Below are 20,918 nucleotides of genomic sequence, written 5' to 3' on the forward strand. Positions count from 1 at the left end.
AACTGCTACAGTGAAAGCAAAGAACACAATAAATGAGAAGATGAAGGAACGATAAAAGGTGCTTAGCTAGACTTTTCTCCCCAGAGAAAAGGCAAATTGGAGTCTCAATTCCCACAAATATTTTGAGAGAAATTAACTTGGTCCAGGAAAACTCAGGGAGAAAAAACAAAACAGATGTTCAGATCAGACAGAAATTGTAATGATTGTTTGCACAATGTGGGTTACTCTGGCAAATGCTATACTGAAGAATATCCCTATACAGTTTTTGCTTTGAAATTTGTTTTATTTACATTTCTTCTTCATGGACATTTTGTTAACAACTTTCAATATTTTTAGAAATCAAAGTACATTGCAAATTGCAATACACATCCAGAAATGAGACAGGTTGCATTTCAACCACTGAAGTGATGAAAACTTCATCAGAAACAGAGCATTCTTTGGTTAAATAAGAACAGCAGTTCAAAATAACTGTGCCTAAATCTTGTACCTGCATTTCTTTTGCCCAAATTAGCAAGAAGTGAGAACCCAACTTTTCAACTTCATTTTTCTTTTTTCAAGTATACATAAATGACTAAATACATCTTTTAAATATTCCAATACCACAGGTAAAATTTTAACCATGTTGCATAAACTTTTTTTGGGGAAGCTACAGAAATAAGAAAAACACAGAACACATGGAAATTACACATCAGCTAGTTGAAATGCTTAATAAATACACAAGAGCATATCTGGACTTATGAAAATGCTTGTTTGATCCAATAATTACAGCTCAATAAATAAATGGGATTTTTGATATCGACTTTAACTGAAGCAAAATCAGAGTCTACAGTCTTAAGGAAGTATGGTTTTATTGTGGTATTTCAGATAAAACTCTGGGTTAAAAGCTTCAATAAACATCACTTACCATGTGATGACCAGTATTACTTGAGACATTTGTCTGTTTGAAGAAAAATTAGAACTAGCCTATAAATAATAATATAAAGCCCAAATAAGCAAACTATTGTCACCTCCCCCCCCCCCTTTTTTTTTTTCTGGAAAGTTCCACTCAAAATCTGCAGGTCGTATTTTTATGAATTTCTACAGGCTTTCAAGGACTTGCATGGTAGTTATTCCTTGGGCGAAGAGAGCATGAAATGAGAACAGGTGATATAAGATAGCATTTCTACATGAGGCACCTTTTGTCCCTTTACATGTCACCAGCATTTCATTTTTTAAGGTTCTGTCAAGAGCCTCACAGCAGGTCCATACAGAAAATCATCCTGATGAATGTGTCATTTTACAATACAGAAGCGACTCCAATTAATTTGTGTGTGCAGAGAGGCAGCCTATAACAAGTAGTGTGTTGTAAATTTAAAACCTTTCTTAGTACACACTGACTTCTTAAACCATTAAAGCTCTTTTGAACCTTCTTGACACAACCCCTTACTCCTTATCCATTAATAAGGTAATGGCTATTACATAGGACCATGTCACTGTTGCCAGGGGATGTGAATGTGAAATTGAGAGTATAGTAACAGCAGCACTTCTAAAATTCTTCCTCTCTTCTTCAGTTTGTTTAAACATTAAGATTGTACTCTGGATTTGCTTAATCTGTGTGTATTTATGAGTGGGGGACAGAATGGGGGTTTCAGGTTTCTCTGGGAATAGTAGTGAACTGGGATAAGGAAATATGTAATTATACTTTCACAGAAATGTTACACCTGTGAAATTCTCTTACAAGAACTGGTATTCTTCCTGTTGAACTCAGTTTTAAAATCCCATTAATCCTAATGGACAAAGTAATCAAATCCATAGTGGACAAAGATCTCCATGGCAAAATTATAGGAATCGAGGAGAATTTTACTTGATAGTATTCTAAAAGTCTGTATAGGATGGGCCATCTTGCTTCAGTATTACACAATGCAAGATTAAGGGGCAAACTCAAATGTGAAAATGCAGCTCATCTGCCAAGAAAAAAAAAAAAGGAAATAGATTCAGGCAGGACACTTCCTCCTTTTGTGTAATTACCTCTGCAAAAGATCTGCACAGCTAACAAAGTTTCAGGCAATGAAACAAGAATAAAAAAGCTTAGTGAGTGTCTAAACAAAGTTTCCCCCCTCATTTGCCTTGTCTTCTTACAGAATATCAGGATAGCCATGATGCCTGGGGGCTGGAACTCGCCCTAGGGCTAAGCTGGGCACCCTGGGGCCCCTTGTAGTTATGCCAGCATGGTGCCCAGCTGTTCTGGGAATGAGTGTTTCTCTCTCCATTCCTGAGCCAAAATAAGCTCAGCTACACTTAATTGGCTTCCAGCTGATCATAGCTCATGCAGCTGCCTCTGAGCTCTGCCCAGGGATTAACCTGTACAAGCTCAGGGCACTCACCCAGGCACCCAGGCTCCTCCCCAGCCCAGATGTGGTGCAGGCTGATGACCAGAGCTCAAGTGCATTCCCAAGGATGCTGGAAGACCTTCCCCACAGGCACATAAACCCCATCTCAGTGTGTCTCCTTCTTAATGTAACAGGGAGAGCAGCCATATAATTTTCAAACTGTGTGGTGACTTGCCTGGTTAGCCATGGGAACTTTCTTTCTGTGATACCCTTAAGAACTGCAGAATAAGTTTACCAGGAGGACATCTAGAGAAAGAGCTGACAGTGATTAAAATACCTTTGAACTCTTTTAGTATTACCACATGAGAAGCCTACACATAATGTGTTTGCAGCAAAGTTTGCACTTTCCACACCAAGAAAAACAGTTTTCATGGCCTGAAATACTTACCATCTTTAGGCTTCTTTAAAAAAATAAATGCATGAACAAGCCCTTTAAATCTTGGTGAGGAAACAGAGTTAAGGAACAGGCTCCACCTCTCAGTGAGTTAGTGAGGGCTTACAAAAAAATCAGTTGCACAAGCCAGTTAAAAATAAAGCAGTGGCTGGAGCAGGGAGGCAAAAAAGAATTGGGACTACAGGCTATTAAAAATACTTTTCCTGTCTCAACAGGAACAGGCTCGCTGAGAACATTTACTTAAATTCTTCTTAGGAGAATGTTTATACTTGTATTGAGATAATCCTTGTGGGGCTGATTTGATTTTGGCCTTTAATGTGTTTAATCAGATTTGTGTCAGAGACAAGTTATATGGAGCTGTGTTGTTTGAACTGATTGCATTTTTTCTGCTAAAGAGAGAAGTTTTACTCAATTTCCAAGTGAAACATCAAATTATCTAATTAGGGAAAAGCACACATAGAAAAGAGAAGTTAGCAAATGAGGACAGCTTTAGCAAATAATTTGTTTTTAAACCTAAATACCTAAATTTGCAGCTATTAAGTTTCTCTTAAAGTACTTACAAATTAAGGGAGACCAAGCAGCAGTAATACCTCCACAATGCATAGAGGGTTCTGAGTAGGCAATTTGCATTTTCTGCAATTCAGAACATTAAATTTAGCACATAATGTAGTTTCCCTGTGGGTGCACAGCAATAGAAGTCAAAACAAACAGATACAAAGCGTTTTAAAAACAGCATTTCAGATGACGCATTGCCTGCTTGAAATGACAAGTCTGTACATTGCAGGGTAGGGCTAATATCTACCTCTCCTTTATAATTTGAAAGTCTGTGTTGATTTATTTTCACTCTGCTCCATGTGAGACAGGGCTATTTTGAAGCCCTTTGGGAGAAGAAGAAAAATATCACTGTAAAGAAACCATCTACCATGAAATTTTAAAAGTGTTTGGAAAGGAAACTCAGGAGATTTTTATCTCAAAGCCCATTCAATCATCCTTTATTTGGAACCGCTTTTAAATACTCTTCTACTGCAATGGGAGAAACTTCTCCATACCAGCTTTGAAGCCAGATGTGTTCAATGTTCATTTTCATGAAGAACCACTCATAGCTACGAGGCCACTTTCTTACCACTGGGTGCCTGTAAGGACAAAGAAAAGCAAAAAAAAATATTAGAAGATGTGCCAAAGCATATGCATAGTCTGCTTTTTTCTTCAGCCTGGTGTGCTCAGCCAGAGTGAAACCCGAGATATGAGAACACCACCATTCATCTTTTTGGCCCTTCCTTGGTGTAAGCTTTATAATCTTCCTCACCCCAGTCTGGGGAGAACTGCAACACAGGCAGCCAGCAATCACCACCTTCCCCCACTGCAGAACCCTATCTCTAAAGATAGATGTTGTTTGGTTACTGAGTAAGTGAAAAATAGAGAAGACTCTTTGAACGTATGTCAGGGTTGTGCTTGTATCTGTTTAAAGGAAACGGCATCCTGAAAATACTACATCTTTGGTAGCACTTGTGGTGAGGAGGGAGGGCTAATAAAACTGGGCAGAGCATTGTCTCTGCAAGCTCTCACCTCCGACAGCCTTCTCATCCTGTATTTTTGTTTCATTTCTCTGGTCTCCCTTACAGCTAGGTCACACAGATTCTCCCTGACTGGGTGCAGATGTCAGCTCCCCAAGCCCCAGCAAGTGTTGCTGTGGGAAGCTCAGCAGTGATGCACGGAGTGGATACCACAATTCAAGTCAGTGTTCACAGGAACATGGGTGGGAAGTGGTGCAAGTCTGGGCAGGGTTGGCTCACTGCCCTCTGCTCCTGCAGAGAAACCTGCAGCAAAGGTGCTTGGTTTGGTAACCTCTTGGTTTCCCTCTCATTGAGAAAATGGTGTTTCCTACCATGTTCTGAGTTGTCCCTTTGAGCACCTATGATTCTGGGGTTGGTAAGTGGCATCAGATGCTGCCACCTGATGTGGCCCAGCAGCCCTCACTTTATCATTCCGACTCTTGCGCCCTGACAGCAGAGCATCCTCTGCTGAGGTGCTGGTGGACTCTGGATCACATGGAAATCTAATTCCTGCGAAGTTTGTAAAGAAAGCTTGTTTGTCAATATGGCTCCATCTGTTCACGGTCCCATTTTTGCTATTGGTGGCACACACTGACAGAGTACCACCCTGACCCCGTCCTGTAGGTCAGAAGGAATGCCATCTCTGGGCTGTTTTGGATCCAAGCTCATTCTAGTTTCCCAGCAGTATTTGATTGACCAGGCAAGGTGCACCTGGAGGACAATCCCTGGCAGCCTGTGTAGGAGGTGTGTGCCCCAGCTAAGGTTTAGGCTTTTCACACCTGTAATTCTGGAAACCCACTGAAGGGCATGGGGGCACACCCTGTGTGTGTGCTACACACCTGGGTTGTGCTTGCATCTGTTCAAGGGAGACTGTTCAGTCAGTACTATGGCTTTGAAACAGCTGGGGCATTAGGAGATGTAATTAAATTTGTAAGATCCACCCTGAAAATATTTGTAAGCCCAAAGGCAGCAGACCTCTGCTCTGAGTCCACTACCTATCATAAGGTGGGGTAGAATCATTAAAGATAACAAATACACCATGGAATTATGGAATCTCTCCTTGGAACCAGGTGACATATCTTCATAATCCCCATATTATAAACCATGTGCCTTACCAGAGTCCAATACTAACTAACTGCATTTCCATATTTCATTTCCTCCAGAGTTAAAAGGTCTGTCATTCCAAGCCACACAGAAGCCAGCATGATTCACAGCCCCAAAGCAAAGGTCAGGCTTGTTATTTCTCAGATTTTCTATACCAAATGGCCACATTTGTGTATTTGTCTCAAACCCATGGATTGCACTCTTCTACGTGCCTGTTAGATACAGACCTGGAAAACATTGCTTGCTTGGCAAATTCTACTTCCTCTGGAGGCACCGTGACCATCTGTCCTGTGAGAGTCAGCCTGGCGCACCTTGGATCCTCCGGATCAATTACGTTTTTTCTGTGCACAGAGAAAATTGCTCATGAGTAATAGCTTGCTTGCTTTCTTAAGGGTTTTTGGAGAAGTGTGGACTCCTGCTCACATATAAAAAGCTTTGTCAAGCCTTGTGGGTCTTCTCTACTCCCAGCTATACTGTTTGGTGGAGCGGGGAAGTCTGGAAGGAACACTTGACTGACACATAGCTCTGCTGTAGATAGTTGATTAATCTTAATTTATGCTCACAAAAATTGGATTAGTGCATATTGGATTGTAAAAAAATGTGAAAATGGCAGCATTCCCAGACAGATGTACAGACCTATGAAAAGGGCAGTATTCCAAGACTGATGTTTTCAGGATTCTGAGAAGAAGTAGTGAGATGGTTAGTCTGTGCCTATGCCTAGAAAAAAGGGCAAGATTATGTGTATCTCTATATAGACATAAGATCTTTTCATTGTGCTTATCCTAGAAAATCAATCCTTGTTCATTTTTACCCATTTTCGAAGTGTTTTACACCAAATAGAAAAGTTCTTGAATTGCTTTCAGACCAAGGCAGGGAAGGTTACTTGTTACTTTTTGGGTCTTTGTATATAGTAATAATAAATAACTCCCATTAGTAACTGCAGTGCAATTGCTGACTCTGACATATACAATACAAGGATATATATAAATCATAAGTAAATCTACCAATTGCAAAAAAAAAAATAGTGTATGAAATGACTGCAAAGGCTTGATCCTGGCAAATACTGAGCAGCCCGAAGTCCTGTTGCCAGCAGTTTGAAACTGCTTAGTGTCTCAGGGAACCATGTTCCCATGTCAGCCCAAGAAACTACATTAGGAAATGAAAGCTGCATTTCTTCTTCACTGTGTTTTAATCACAGTAAATTACATCTCATCCATGTACAATTTTACTTAAAGATCTTGGCTTGAGCCCTTTAGCCTTAACTGTGTGCAATCTGCAATGGCTTCATTTTTGGTTATATTTCTCAATGTGTGTCTAGTGTATGCAGGAAACATATGGGCATCCTCCTGCAGCTAATTTAACACCTGCAGATTCTCCACAGATGGTTATGAGAGACTGTGTAGCTCACTAGATAAAATAGCTGCTTTCCTAAAGAGGGTCATGAACCCCTTTGTAAGGAAGTACAGGAGGCTGATTGATACTTGACTATGTCCGGTAAACACTTGCCACTGTCTGCAGCCTGACCTCCAAAGTGCCATTTGCAGTCACATCATCACAGGGACACTATTTCAGTGTCCTGTTCAGTCTGGAGCAGCAGTTGTCTGAAGAGGATGTTCAATTTCACAACTTTTGGACAAATTCCACTTGTATTTGTTTTCCTCTCCCATGCTTACTGATGGGAGGAAGGGTCAAGGCCAAAGAGCAGGCTCAAACTTTCTGTTCACATCAACTTATAATGGTCTAATTTTCTCTAGTAAAATCTTTTAAGTTATAAAAGTGGTGTTCTGAGTAGCCCAAAATCTGCATTCCCTGCCCAGGCACATGGGTTTATTTCTATCAGTGTGTATGCAGAGTACAAACTTGTCTACATGATCACCCTGGTACACCATAGATCCTCAGCACTGACTCCTACAGCCTGCTGAAGATGTCACTTCATGTCTGGGTTCCAGCATCCTGAAAGTGCTCTTTCTGTAAGGAACACAGCTCCATGCCCCAGGGACACTCATAGCTCCTGGGATTCCCTAAGGAACACAGCTCCATGCCCCAGGGACACCCATAGCTCCTGGGATTCCCTAAGGAACACAGCTCCATGCCCCAGGGACACCCATAGCTCCTGGGATTCCCTAAGGAACACAGCTCCATGCCCCAGGGACACTCATAGCTCCTGGGATTCCCTAAGGAACACAGCTCCATGCCCCAGGGACACCCATAGCTCCTGGGATTTCTTTTGTGTGGGCTTTAGGTATTGTGTGGCTGCCCAGCAACCATGGCCCCGTGAGATGCTCAACCACCAAAACACAAATAAATTAAGGCAAATACAGTGAATACAGCTGAAGAGAAAGTAGTCAATCCCACATGCAGAGGGTGTCAGCTGAGGGTCTGTGTGTCCAGCAGCCAGGGCAGTGCACATTCACACTCTTGTAACTGTTGGCCCTGGATGATGAAGTGTTCAAGTCCATTTGAAGCAATCTCATGATCTATTGTTATCTTTTATGCTTAATCTTAATACTGTATCCAAAGCCCTCTGCATACGTTTATATATTCAGTATATATTTAACATTTCTATTGATGAAGGAAAGGGACTTCTTGAGTGCAGAAATTCAGTTCAGAAAATTGCTTTAAAACAACTGTGCATTTGAATATATGATACAATTTCCTCCACAGCCAAACAGTATCATAAAACAACTGAAGAGCCAGGAAAAGCAGGAATGTTTGCAAGGGTCTTTCTTGTACACAGCTCCTAGGTAAAATGTGATTATTTACTTTAGGAGAAGATTTTGAAAGAGATTGTTATTAAAAGATGTCTGTGTTTCACAGAGCAGATTGAGGTGATAGATTTTGGATGTGATCAGGAGCAGTGAGAAGTTTTGGTCTGACCTTCTCAGATTACAATTATTTGTGGTTTTGTGCAAGTCCATGTTTATTCTGAAAGCATAGTATTTGATTTTGAGTAGGCAATAGAGCTGATGTAGCTGTGGTTATGCAGTGAACCCTGCCTGCCTTTGCTGAGAAAGTTTTGCCTAATAGGACTAGTGTCTGATGTGACTGTTTCAAAATTGACATGAAAAGCTGCTCTCCACATATTTGGCTGACAACAAAGCCCACACACTGTGCATCCATAGCTTGAAAAGGTTTTTTATGTTTTGATTTTTCCCCCCCTGGCTTCTACTCTTTACAATTTTCTGTACATTCTCATGAAGCAGGGTGCTACACTGACTGACACACTTAATACTGTCTTCCCAGTAAAAATTACTCAAACTGAATTTTGCATATTGGAATAATATTCTGGAGGGTCAGTTTATTTCTCTGGGAAAAGAAAAATTATTTGTTGAGATTTGTTGAGGTTGTGTTAGGTGAAGTTTTGGAAGAGCTGAACAGGGCAATGATACATCTGAGTTCAGCACACTGTTATTACTTTCTTGGTGTTGCTTTCAGGCCTGCCTCTTATCATAAGTTTTTTGTTTCAGATTAGGAACCTTGTATTCTAATCTTACATTACCATTAGTATTTTCTTTTTCAGAATATGAAGGAACCCTTCCTATGAAGGAACCCTTCCTATGAAGGAACCCTTCATATTCTGAAGTGAATCTGCTTCTGCATTTCTTTTTTTGGCATAGTATTTCCCTAATGATGTTTGTTACTTTTATACTTCTTAAACCATCAAAATCCACTAAACTTACAGCTACCATTTCTAAATGTTGTGAATGGGTCTTCAGTTTTCAGTGTTGTTGTCAGTGCAACTAATACAAATGCAGGATTTGCTTCCTTGGAGCAAGGTGATATAGTTAGGGATTTATGTCATGTTTTTACTAAAGATATTAAAGGGATATTTACTAAAACATTCCTCACTTTCATCTGTAGAGGTCTAGTTGTGCATTCACTAGACATTTCTTCCCTCTGTATAAATACATTTTCAGCTCTCAGTCCCTGAGTTCCTCTCATCTTTGCTGGCACAAGAACAAGTAGATGCAGAGCAGCAGCTTTATGTAAGGTTTGTGTGCTGCTGACTGGGTCTGAGGGGGAGGCAGAGTCAGGGGTAGAGATGGTGACACTGTTGCTCTGTTGAGGAAACCCAAGGTGGTTTCTCAGGTGGTTTGTCTTTACCGGAATCAAGCCCTCTGTTTCCATAGAGAGGACTTTGTGAATGCCATAGTAAAATACGAACTGAGGGGAAGAGAAAGCAGGTAACTGTGAAAGAAACCCAAGCAATAGGGAACACATTCTTTTTTTCATATTTATTTCAAATACATAGGCTTTGTTGCAGAAAATTAAGAAGGCCAGATTAAAATGGAAGAAAGATTTGGTTTATGCATTTTATAAGAAAACAGTGCATTAAGAGATATCATCTTAATTATTCATCTGATCTATGAAGACAGAAGAATTAATTGATTGTTCCTATTCTTCTGCTTACAGTGAGCAAAGTAGGTATGCCAAGTTTGACCCAGTCCAGGCAGTTTTCTTCCAAGTGTGTGAGATGATATCACCCACAGAGGTGCCTGCTTTACCGAGCTTAAGGAGAGGCTTGCATCCAAGTAAAAAGTATTTCCCAACAGAAATGCAATGCTGCAAAGCACACTACTAATGACAGTGTCCCACTTATTTTACTATGTAACACTTCCTTAATTTCTGAGTCCTGGTTCAAGAGTGGTTCAGAGTAAAGAGTGCCACCTACTCATTAAATTGTTTACTACACTAGCCATCTCTTGCAGTTTAATTAGAAGGTTTTTATACAGCAACTATCCAAGTCCAGGTGTCATGAACCTATACTTCAAGCTGCTGTGGTTTTATTGGCACATAAGATGATGATGGTTGGGACTTGGTTAGGATTCCCTTTCACAGTTGAGATCTCTGCTTTGACTGATGATGGTTTTGATGCTTTGACTCTCTCCTGGTTTCTGACCGAAGTATCCCTCAGTATTACCTTCATTCTCAGCCTTTGCAATCCATTAGTGAGGTGACACTGATCTGCCACAGATCAACAGGAAAAGCAATTTAAGAGTTTGGAAGGCACTTGGGAAGGAAAGCCAGGTACTCCCAAGAAGGAACTGGTAGGAGAAAGGCAGGAGGGTTCAGTACTGTTCCAGTCTGGGTGTGGAAACAGGGGTCTCTGCAGAGGAATCCTTCTCTTTTTCTTTTTCCCCAGACTCCTTTTCCCACAAAGGAGCTGACATCCTTCTCCTCCACTCCCTGAGGAAACAAGACATTCCATCCTCCCTGGGAGGATACACATATGTCCCCTAAACACATTTCTCACTGCCGTGTGAGAAATCACTGTTCTTATCCCGCTACTTCTTTAGAGTTGAAGAGAAAAAAGTTGGGAAAGAGCTTTTTCCTATTGCAGAAAAGAAGAGACAGAGAGCCAAGAAGAAAAGCCCCAGAGAACAATTTCCCTACATTTTTTTCTACTTTAAAGCACACAGCTCATGAGTGGCATAAGGGCAATGACTGCTTCCACACATTCTAAGCTCTCCTATAATGGTAGCAGTCGTGAAAACCCATATAATTAGGAGATGGGGATTGGCTGCTGACACAGCTTATCCCTGTCACCTCCCATGGATGCAAGGTAGGTGACTCTGTCACACCCTGCACAGGGCTCCTCTTCACATAGCCTCAAACTGGGCACAAGGTGAAAAGGCAGTTATTTTCTGCCATATAAAATGCATCATAGGATTTTTGTCCCCTAAAATTTACAAAAAGGAAGGGAGGGAATGCTCAGTCCTTCGAGAATTACTGTAAAGTGCATATAATTTTGATTCATAAATGTGATTAATTTTGAAAAGTAAGTTACTCTTCTCATTCATTTCATTTGTTCACCACTAACTACCAGAGTCTCTGAAGCAGAAAGAATGTATTGGTGCTGCTAATCTGCGTGGCATGAACGTCAAACAAAATCTCCACTGAAAGCAATTTCATAATCTGAAAAGCTGTTGCTGGCCTTCAACCGGATATGGCTAGGCAGATCTGCCCTGCTCTGATTTTCACAAGAATTTCTCTATCAGAGAAATTCTGTTTGGGAGCCAGCAAAGTTACTTAGAACATCTTTGCTTTTGGAAGAAGTCTTCTGGAAGTCAAGTCAGGGAGCTAAAGTGTATTGGTGTAGTGGCTATTCTATTCATCTAAGTATGCCTGTGCTCCTAGTATATGTGTTTTTATATGTTAATGTGTTTAATATGTTAATGTTAATAATAGTTAATGTGTTTTAAATAATTTCATTCTTTCTAGATGATAATCCTTTGTAAAATGTTTTAATTACAATGTGTTACGTGAAGCCAGTCTCCCTCTCTCTATTGCCAATAAAAATGCATTTCTTCAGCTGAACTTTGTGTTTCAGACAGGAAGCTTTTATATAGTTTAACCATAGACAATTCATGCAGAAAAAAAAAGAATCACAGCATCAACTATTTCTGTAAACAGAATCAGAGAAACACTATTTCACTAGAAAAGGGATTTTAGGAAGTTGGTTATTTAAGAATACAGGAAAAATAGTAATTTAGAGCTGTTTTGTGTGCATTGGGTCATGATGATAGTAGGTTTCATGTTTGACTTTCTAATTTGGTACATGCATTTTTAAATTTTTTTAAATACAGATTTTTTTAAGTACAGATTTTTCAGGAACAACGACTGACATAATTATTTGCATATGACTAAAAAGGGCCTATATAAATACCAGAACTAGAAATATATCTGTGCCACTGAATCAGGAGGTGGATCTCAAAAAATGATGGATATTTGAATTCAGCCTTTGTCTTCTGCATGCGTAATTTCTCATTGTGTGAAGGTACAGTATCAGATTTCTTTGTTATATTAATCCTTGTATTAACAACAGTGACTCTACAAACCTAGCAGTAGTTATATGTTGAGTGGCCATATGACATCTCAAAGGTTGTGCCTTCCACCCATGGCAGCCTTATTGTCCCTCAGGATTGCCCAGGGAATGAAGCTGGATGTTTGTGCATGCTGCTGATCTACCACACAGCAGGAAGCCAGACCCACAAAATTCCTCTTCTCTTCCCATGGCTTGGTGGCTCAGCACTTCTTGCCAACATTTTCCATGCAGCATTTAGGAAACCTACAGTATCAGTTTATGTCCACTGAAGACATCTGCCTGATCATGCCAATCTGCTACCTCAAGCACCAGATGAGCATGGTGGCTAAAATGGCTCTGATGGAGATCATAAATCAGGAGGGGAATCCAAATTCATGAAAATCACTCATGGTCTGCAGTGTGTATTTGAAACACCATCCTCAGCTAATAGCAGGAAAAAAACCAAAGGTGGACTGACTCCAAATCTCACTGCTTTTCCCTTGTACTAAAACGAGTTCATGGTGGCCATGTAACTGCTCCTTCTCTAAGAAAGCTCCAGTGTGTCCCTGTGAATGTGCTGGACCTGATGTCAAGGAGGTGACACACGTTTAAAATTAATTGCCTGTTTTCCAGGCTGCAGCTGTAATGAGGCAGACTGAGGACCTTACTTGGAAAGAGGAATCATCTGAGCAGCCTGTGTTGTGAAATGTGTTTAGAACAATAGCTGCTCTATTCTTTAATGTCGGGCTTGGTCTTGCTCCCTCTGAAAACTGCAAGAATGGAACTCAATCTTTTCAGCTTGTCAGTGGCATAGACATACCAGTCTATTTATAGCCCTGAACCATTTAATTTTTTTTGCCTCTATTATCCATTTATCAGCCTTCAGATAAAATGCTGTGTAGTTACTAACAAATGGTGTCTCTATCCTGGCCATCAGAGCCTTCTCAGAGAGGGGCAGCCCATCTCCCTCTGGGAAATGATAATCTCTAGGTCAGAGACGAGGAATCCAAACTGTAGCTGCAATACTAAAATGTCTTGCAATTAGTGCCTAGTCAGATGCGTTGCAGCTCTCTTTCCTTCAGTATTAAATGTTATTTTTCTTATTAGTTTAGGGGTTTCAAATTTTCTCTCCAGCTGATTAAATATTGAGGCTGGAGCACCATAAAGGCCAACCTGTATTCCTCACATCCTTGAAAGGGAAAATATTCATTGTCAGGGTTTGGAACTTGAGTCTGTTCTGAAACAAAACAAATGAAATTTGCTACTAAATAAATTTAATATCAAATTGGTGTACACAAGTCACTTGAAACTCATTAGGTACACGAAGACATTGAAATGTCAGCTATGTTTTCTTTCTAAAGGCCAGAGATTTCTTTTGCATGCAATAGGTCAGAAGCATTTTTCAGTAGAGTGCCAAATACTCCCAGGAGCATTGGCTACAGGAACCGATCAGCTTTCACATTTATTTTGATTCTTGCAACTCAGAGTAGATTAATAATGGAATTCTAATGAAGTTCCACATGAAAACGAGCTACAAATGCATTGCTAGCATGCAAGGACATGAACTTTCTCACACAGAATATTACTCATTTAGCTATTTTACATAATTATTTTGAAACCAAAACAATTAATGATGTAATTGAAGAGAATGTCTGACAAGAATGACACTTTCCTTTGCAAAGAAAACCTCACAGATACCATTTTAATACTAGCAGGACCTGAGGTCTCACAGAGGGAAAGGTCTTGCTTCTCACACAGTGCTAGAAAAGAAGACTTTTGCTATACCAAACCTGAGCCATCACATAAAGCTTTGCACTGAGGATGCTCTGTGCTGTTTGCATGGCACAGCCTGTCTATCTCAGCTGGTCAAGTGCACACTGAAGCTGGGGACAGGCCACCCCAAGAACTGGCAGTAGGGCCTGGACACCTTGTTGTTTTCTTTAGTGTCGCACTGCCCACAGAGGTCTTTTTGAGTGGGGTAACAGTGGGGTGGTGTGCTGCTTTCAAATGCAAAAATCACTCATGGTTTCCTAGTTTAAAACATACATTAATTTTTGACCCTGGTTATAGGGGAAGGGAAGAGAAGAAATGTGAAGTCCATCGCCTACACCCTTCCTTGCTGAGAGACAGCCTCAAAGCTTGCTCACATTTTCATACCATCAAAACCAAAAATTGTAGCTCAAGTAACGACACAGCTTTTCATTGTCTGTATTGTTTGTCTTTGCACTAATGCAAGCCAACATCTGTTCCAGATGAGAACTTCAGAAATAATGAAAAAGAAACTGAAGGTAAAAACAAAATTAATAATGCATGGAACACTGATCAAACTCTGAACCTGTGTACTCAATTCAGTAGTAAGCTCAATATTTGGAGTATGGTTACCTGCTAAAATGAGAATATTTTATTTTCCACCACCTTCTCTTTTCCTTTCCCCTCTCCTTTGCTCTTCTCTGGCTCTTGAGGAGCTGATTCAAGTTACTAAGACAGTAGAAATCTCATCCAGAAAAAAAAACCACCCAAGAGGTTTCCGCTGGGTTACTGAGCAAAAATAGGCCCACCATATGGTCAGCTGGAGGGTGGGGATGGGATTCCAAGGCCAGAAGCAGTACTGGCCACAGGATGAAAAGAAGAAGGATCAGCAGAAAAACTTATTCTTGCTGTCAGGATAATTTTCTTCACATTCATGTTTCAGCTCAGGCTGAGGCAAATCCCAGAAGTGATGGGGGGCAGGGTAGCACATGACTGGTGGTAGGGAGGGAGAGTAGGGATGTGGCAAATGGTAATTAGTATAGACTAAGCTGTTTTGGAAATCCAGGTTTAGCTTCTTGGCCCAGAGAGCTCTTCTCACCAGACAGCACAGTCTCAGGCTGCAGAGGGGACTGGAGAGTCAGGTGACAGAATCCAGGTTTCCCTGGCTGCAAAACAAGCAGCAGCAAATATCTGGCATACTGATCAAAAGAGTAGGAATTTGGAAATTAATAGTGATGTAACAAAAGGACATCGAATAAATATCCTCAAAGGTTTGTGGTGTACATGGATTTCATATTTCTGTAAATCATGCAGCGTTTCTCTTTTGTTGTGAATTGGCACTTCCCAAACAGGTAAATAGGGCAGTGATGTTGCTAAGCCATAGGAGGCGAAGACTTTCAAGAGTGGCTGTTTAAAGTTAGGGATCAAAGGCCACACTTAAGTGCCTAAGTGGGTGTGTAGTTTTCAGAAATGCTCAACATTACCACATCATCAATGGAAGCTGCTCTGAGTCTTGGGCCTCTGAAAATAGGGCATTGAGTAGTAGGACATAGGACTTAAAATACATTTTTAAGCACTTGGTCTGGATAGTAAGTTAACTATTAGACTGAATGAAAAAGCTCAGAAAGCAGGAAAAAATGCCATTAAGCCTGCAGTGAAAGAACACATATGTTTATTTTATAAGTTATTAATCCAAAATATTTATTGGAAATATTTAAGCAATAAGCAGAAGCATTCCAGTGTTAACTTCACTACTTCACTGACCTCCTCAAGCATTCAAGACTGAATTACCTTAACAAATGTTGGTGATAGAAGTTTCCTATTAGGTGTCTGACATTGTAAGAGGAAGCTATGATTTCCATTCCTTGTGAACAGGATGTCAGCCTGAAATTACTTGTACTGCTTTGGACTAAGAAACATTTCATTTTTCCACCATATAACTCTCTAGAAAACAATATATTCTGAAGACAAATACAGATAAGTGTAACAGTAATGTTTTATATTTGCCATTCCCTGCTTTTCCCAGGGTTCTTCACAGCTAGCAGGCTTGAGAGGTGGGATGACACTGAAGGCAATCCTCAGCTGGGGAAATCTAGTCTTAAGATAAAATTTCTCCTTCCCCAAAGAGGACCTTAAGTTGGAATAAAAACTGTTAATGCCATTTCTTTCTGAAGGAGTCTGTTCTTACCAGTTCTCTCTCTCTCCTTGGAATGTCAGCTAAGACCTGCTTTGGTAACAGAGTTCTGTCTGACACAATTTTGGTGTCATGTACCTCGTCACGTAAAGAGGCCTTTGCAAATAACACTTCACACAAGGCTGACCCAGCCAAGTTTGCCACATGATTGACTGCAAACAAACATATGGTAGAGATATGTCTTTTTCAAGGAGACAAAAAATGGAGGGGGAAATTGAATCATCTTTGAGGTTACATAGATACATTTTACACACCTAAAGCTTTGGGAATCTGAAGTTATTCATTATATGCAAAGAATGGAATGGAGCTGTTGGAGCAAGTCCAGAGGAGGCCATGAAGATGATCATAGGGTTGGAGCACCTCTCCTACAAAGACAGGCTGAGCAGTTGGGGTTGTTCAGCCTGGAGAAGGATCCAGGGAGACCTTACAAGCAAACTTCCAGTACCTAAAGGGAGCCTGCAAGGAAGCTGGGGAGACACTTCTCACAAGGGCATGTAATGACAGGACAATGGGATAAGGGATTTGAACTAAAAGAGAGTAGGTTTTGGTTAGATGCTAGGAAATAATTCTTTGCTGTGAGGGTGATGAGACCCTGGAACAGGTTATCCAGAGAAGCTGTGGATGCTCCATCCTGGGAAGTGCTCAAGGCCAGGCTGGATGCAGCTTTGAGCAACCTGGTATAGTGGAAAGTGTCCCTGTCTGTGGCAGGGGGTTGGACTTAGAATCACAGAATGGTTTGTGTTGGAAGAAAGCTTAAGGGCCATCTAAGATTCTATGACATAATTAGGAAGAAGTCAACTCACTGCTGTCTCTGGAGAGAAGCACTGGGGATTGGATGTAGATTGGTAAATCTCAGATGTGGATTTCTCTATTTGGAGGGTCATTTACTGACTGTTTGTGATATACAAGGTGTAAAAAAGTTGCAAAGATATCACATTCCATCAAATTCTCTGAAGAGGTGGAAATCAGACAGAGTGTCATAGGCCTGAGCATATATCTTGTGAACTGAGAGCCTGAGATCCTCTTACAGAACCCAGAGAGCTGGAGCCCTGTCAAGGCATTTAGCAGGGTATCCAGAGTTTTCAGCAAAAGAGCAAAGATGTAAATTGGATAGCCTCTAAAACTCTATGGATTTTATTGGCTAGATAACTGTAGACTATTCTAGGATCTTGAACACCTAGATTTTATGTAGGCACGTCCAAGAAGAGATTAAAATTTAGGTATGTTAATGTTCAAACTGAAATTCACTCCAGCTGTTGATGCTACAGTATACTTCAGTGACACCTCTGATTTTCTCAACTATGTTTTACCAGGGGAATTTACTGGGGAAAAAACAAAAACAAAAACAAAAAAACCAAAAAAAACCCCAAAAAAACCCCAAACCGAAAACAAACAAAAAAATCACATAGGAAGGAGCATATAGCTGATTGTGAGAGTTAAAAATAAATGCAGGACTTTGAAGGTGGAGACCTAGCATTCTGCTCTGAGGTCTCTGTCTCACTGAAAGTGGTAGGTGGCAGATAAAACTGTTACCTGCAGAAATTTCCATCTGCCTCTGGAAGGGTCAGAGAAGCCATGGGATTCTTCAGAAGATCTGTCACTGTGTTATCCTTTGGTGTCACGTAAAAGAAAGGAATTCCAGTGCTGTTGTTGATGGGACCATCGCTGAGAAGTAAACAGTTCCCATAGGGCATACCTTGGATCTGCAAAATCCAAATAAGCAACTGGTTACCTCTTTGCACAGAGACAGTTTTCAAGGTGGGGGATTCCCTCAAGGGCTCTGGCAGAGAGGACAGCCAGCCCCATTGCTCCCACTTTCTGTTATCATCATGAGAGAACATTTCTTCTAAGTTAGATCTATCAAGCTTCTATGGAAACAGATGTCTCTTCTATTTCTTCTCTCTAGTCCTGTCCATTACACTATCAAGAACATTTTCTCTTACACTAAGCTTAAAGGAACTACCAAATTAAAAATGTTTGGGTGCATGAATATCTTTTTTGCTGCCATTGATGCCAGGAAATGCTTACTCTAAACCACTGCTGGTACCTTTCTTTAAGCCCAAAAGGCTATAGAGCCTAATTTAGCCTTGATTCAACCTGCTTTTTACTCTAATAGTGACTTCTCTTTTGGTTTTTGCAGTGTGATTGCATTGGTTTGCAAAAAAAAGAAAGCATTTGAGTTAGAATTGTGTTTGAAGTCAAACTGGACATCAGCTCAGCTTCCCGGGCAGGAACATCAGATTCCTGATGGGGGGCATGTCTCAACTACCAAGCCAGCCAAAGTAAAACCTCCTCTCATGGCAGAGAAGGGACACTAAGGAGCCAAGTTTTCAAAAATATTTTCTCCCATACACTGCCCTATGTACACACAGTGGTTATAATGCATGCAAAAATGTCCCTGCCCAGTAGTGACACTCATTAATATGCTTCAGAATTACATATACTCCTACTATGCTTTCATCCAATTATAAATAGTAATGACAGATAATCAATTAATTACTCTTTTTTTTCATGTCTTCAGATATTTTTTCCTCATGGTCTATTGAATGTTAAACAGTAAAATTATCTTTCAATACATTAAATCTTTTACAACAAAATAAAATTAAATATTAATAGTTAATAAGAAAGCCCTGGATGATGTTGTTACCTGGGTAGCATGCTTTCTGATTTTTAATGTTTATATGCCTTTAAAATTTTAATGCTTATAGTGCTTATAAATGGTCTTTGTTGGCTTCCTTTAGAAATAATGCTTTAATGATATTACATAACTTAGAAAATACAAATCCTTGTTTATTATTAAGTTACAATTAAAAAAAAAAAAGCTCTCAGTAATATTGCAGGACGTGTTCCCATTGCTTAAAATACTCGGTCTGTCATACAAAGTTAATGTTACTATGGACTCTCAAAAATAATTGTGATCACAGGCAGCATAGTTCAGCATTCAAAGCAGCAAACACCCCCCTCCAAATTTCAAATTTTATTATGAATCAGATTTTTCTTTATTACTTCTATGTTCTGTCTGTTCTGGAGGCAGATAACTGCTGACTATATTATGGCTATAATTCCACCGAGGGTTTTTGGTGAGAGCACAAACCAAGAGTTACGATCATATGGTTTAATAGGATTTCCAAAAGCTGATGTAGAATTACAGGCCTCTTCTGTCTGCATACAAATTCATTTAGTGGTATCTTTTTGTCAATCTGTTACTTTGTAATTCACAATAACATTAACTGCCACTAACCCAGCCAAGCTTCCTGAAGACTTATGTGCTTCTAAATTTAATTAAAAATCATAAGCTAATTAATCTGTGAATACTTTCAACAGAAAGTTAAGAATGGCTTTTAAATTTTATTTTTTTTTAACTTCTCTTTTTTTCCCCTTTTGTCTGAGTGGTACTGGATGCTGTGTTTCATCCGAACGTTTCAATTTGAAAAAGGAAATATTTTAAAGCTGGAAAAAAGAATGACCCCAACAGCAGACCAGCTATTTTGTTTATTGTTCCTGACAGAGAAATCCTCCTTTAAGCTGGTATAGCTGGACGGACGGGCAGATTTTGTTGTAGCCCGGCAGGCTCTCCTCCTTCTCCTCCTCATCCTCCTAAAAGCCCCTTTCCAAACCCTGCGATGCAGCTCTGCCTTCTGGCCTTGAGATTTTCCTTTTTTAGGTGTCTCTCTGGTGCGGTTTTTAGCGTGCATCCTCCCTCCCTGAGCTCCGACCAGGATTTCTCCTCCGCAGTTTGCGCCGCTCCCTGCGCGGCGCGGGCGCTCGTCGGGCCGGTAACGCGTGCCGCGGGCGCCGTGGGCACCGTACCTTTCCTCGGGCGGCCCGCGTCGCCACGAAGCCCCAGGTGTTGTGTTGGGCGAGGAAGCGGGCGGTCCCGGCGCGTCCCGGCGCCGCGCCGCCCTCCCGCCGGTAGGAGAACATCCTGGAGGGGGCGGCCCCCTGCCCCGGCCGCCGGGCCGCCGGCCCCGAGCCCAGCGGCGCATCCTCGCGGTACGCCGAGGCCGGGTAGCTCTGCTTCCAGAGGCCGCCCGCTTCCTCCAGCAGCGCGGGCAGCGCCTCCTCGGTGGAGGAGCTGTGCAGCTCGTCCGCCGCCGCCCCCGCCTCGGGCAGCGGCCACGACACGGAGCTGACCACCACGTACCCCCCCGCGCCGCCGCACAGCAGCGCCGGCAGCAGCCAGCACGGCCACGGCCGCCGCGCCGACATCTTCTGCGGCAGCGCCCGCCGCGCCGCTCCCGCCGCGCCCTCCCGCGGCCGCCGCCGCCCGCCCGCAGCGCCTCCTCCAGCGCACGGCGGCCGCCGCAGCTCCCCATCGCCCCGCAGTCGCGTCACGCCCCGGTGGCCTGCCCCCAGCTCTGGGGCCCCTCGCGGGTCCCAGCTCACGCGGAGCTCCCTGCGGGGTAGCCCTTCCTTTGCGGGGGACCTGGGAGACCGCTGGAGCCCCTGGTTCAGCTGCACGGTCCAGCAAGTATTTCACGCATTAAGTTCTCTTCACTATCTCACGTATTAAGTTCTCTACACGCTCCACAAAACCAAGAAGACGGAGCTGTCCAGAGGCGGTGCGACCTCTCCGTTTATTAAAGAGACTATCCACGAGGGAGACTGTCCATATGAACACTTCGTTGCAGGGAAAGCTTCGTTTGGGCACTGGGGGTCAAGTCACAGCAAGACCCCAAGTCCGAGGTGGCAGGCAGCATTAGTTTGGTGCTTGCAAGTATGCGGTTTTGATATGCAAATTCAGGGAGCT

General features: G+C 41.7%; 1 protein-coding gene across 1 annotated transcript; it reads right to left on the reverse strand.

Moving 5' to 3' along the window:
- Positions 1-262: 262 nt before the first annotated feature.
- On the reverse strand, positions 263-20,399 carry CREG2 (cellular repressor of E1A stimulated genes 2). The gene is made up of 4 exons (XM_059839527.1): positions 19,979-20,399; positions 17,702-17,871; positions 5,648-5,761; positions 263-3,896 (listed from the first exon to the last, which is right to left on the reverse strand). The coding sequence occupies exons 1-4, from the start codon at positions 20,375-20,377 to the stop codon at positions 3,749-3,751; spliced, it is 831 nt and encodes a 276-aa protein (XP_059695510.1). The 5' UTR covers positions 20,378-20,399; the 3' UTR covers positions 263-3,748.
- Positions 20,400-20,918: the final 519 nt, after the last annotated feature.

Source organism: Haemorhous mexicanus, chromosome 2 (assembly GCF_027477595.1).
Source record: "Haemorhous mexicanus isolate bHaeMex1 chromosome 2, bHaeMex1.pri, whole genome shotgun sequence".
Classification (NCBI taxonomy): Eukaryota; Metazoa; Chordata; class Aves; order Passeriformes; family Fringillidae; genus Haemorhous; species Haemorhous mexicanus.

Excerpts from the sequence above, each read along its gene's own strand:
- CREG2 (XM_059839527.1), bottom strand. The coding sequence starts at position 20,377 with ATGTCGGCGCGGCGGCCGTGGCCGTGCTGGCTGCTGCCGGCGCTGCTG. Across the intron at positions 17,872-19,978 it reads CGCGGGCCGCCCGAGGAAAG|ATCCAAGGTATGCCCTATGG; the intron begins GTACGGTGCCCA and ends TGGATTTTGCAG. Across the intron at positions 5,762-17,701 it reads GCAGATGGAAATTTCTGCAG|AAAAAACGTAATTGATCCGG; the intron begins GTAACAGTTTTA and ends CTCTGTGCACAG.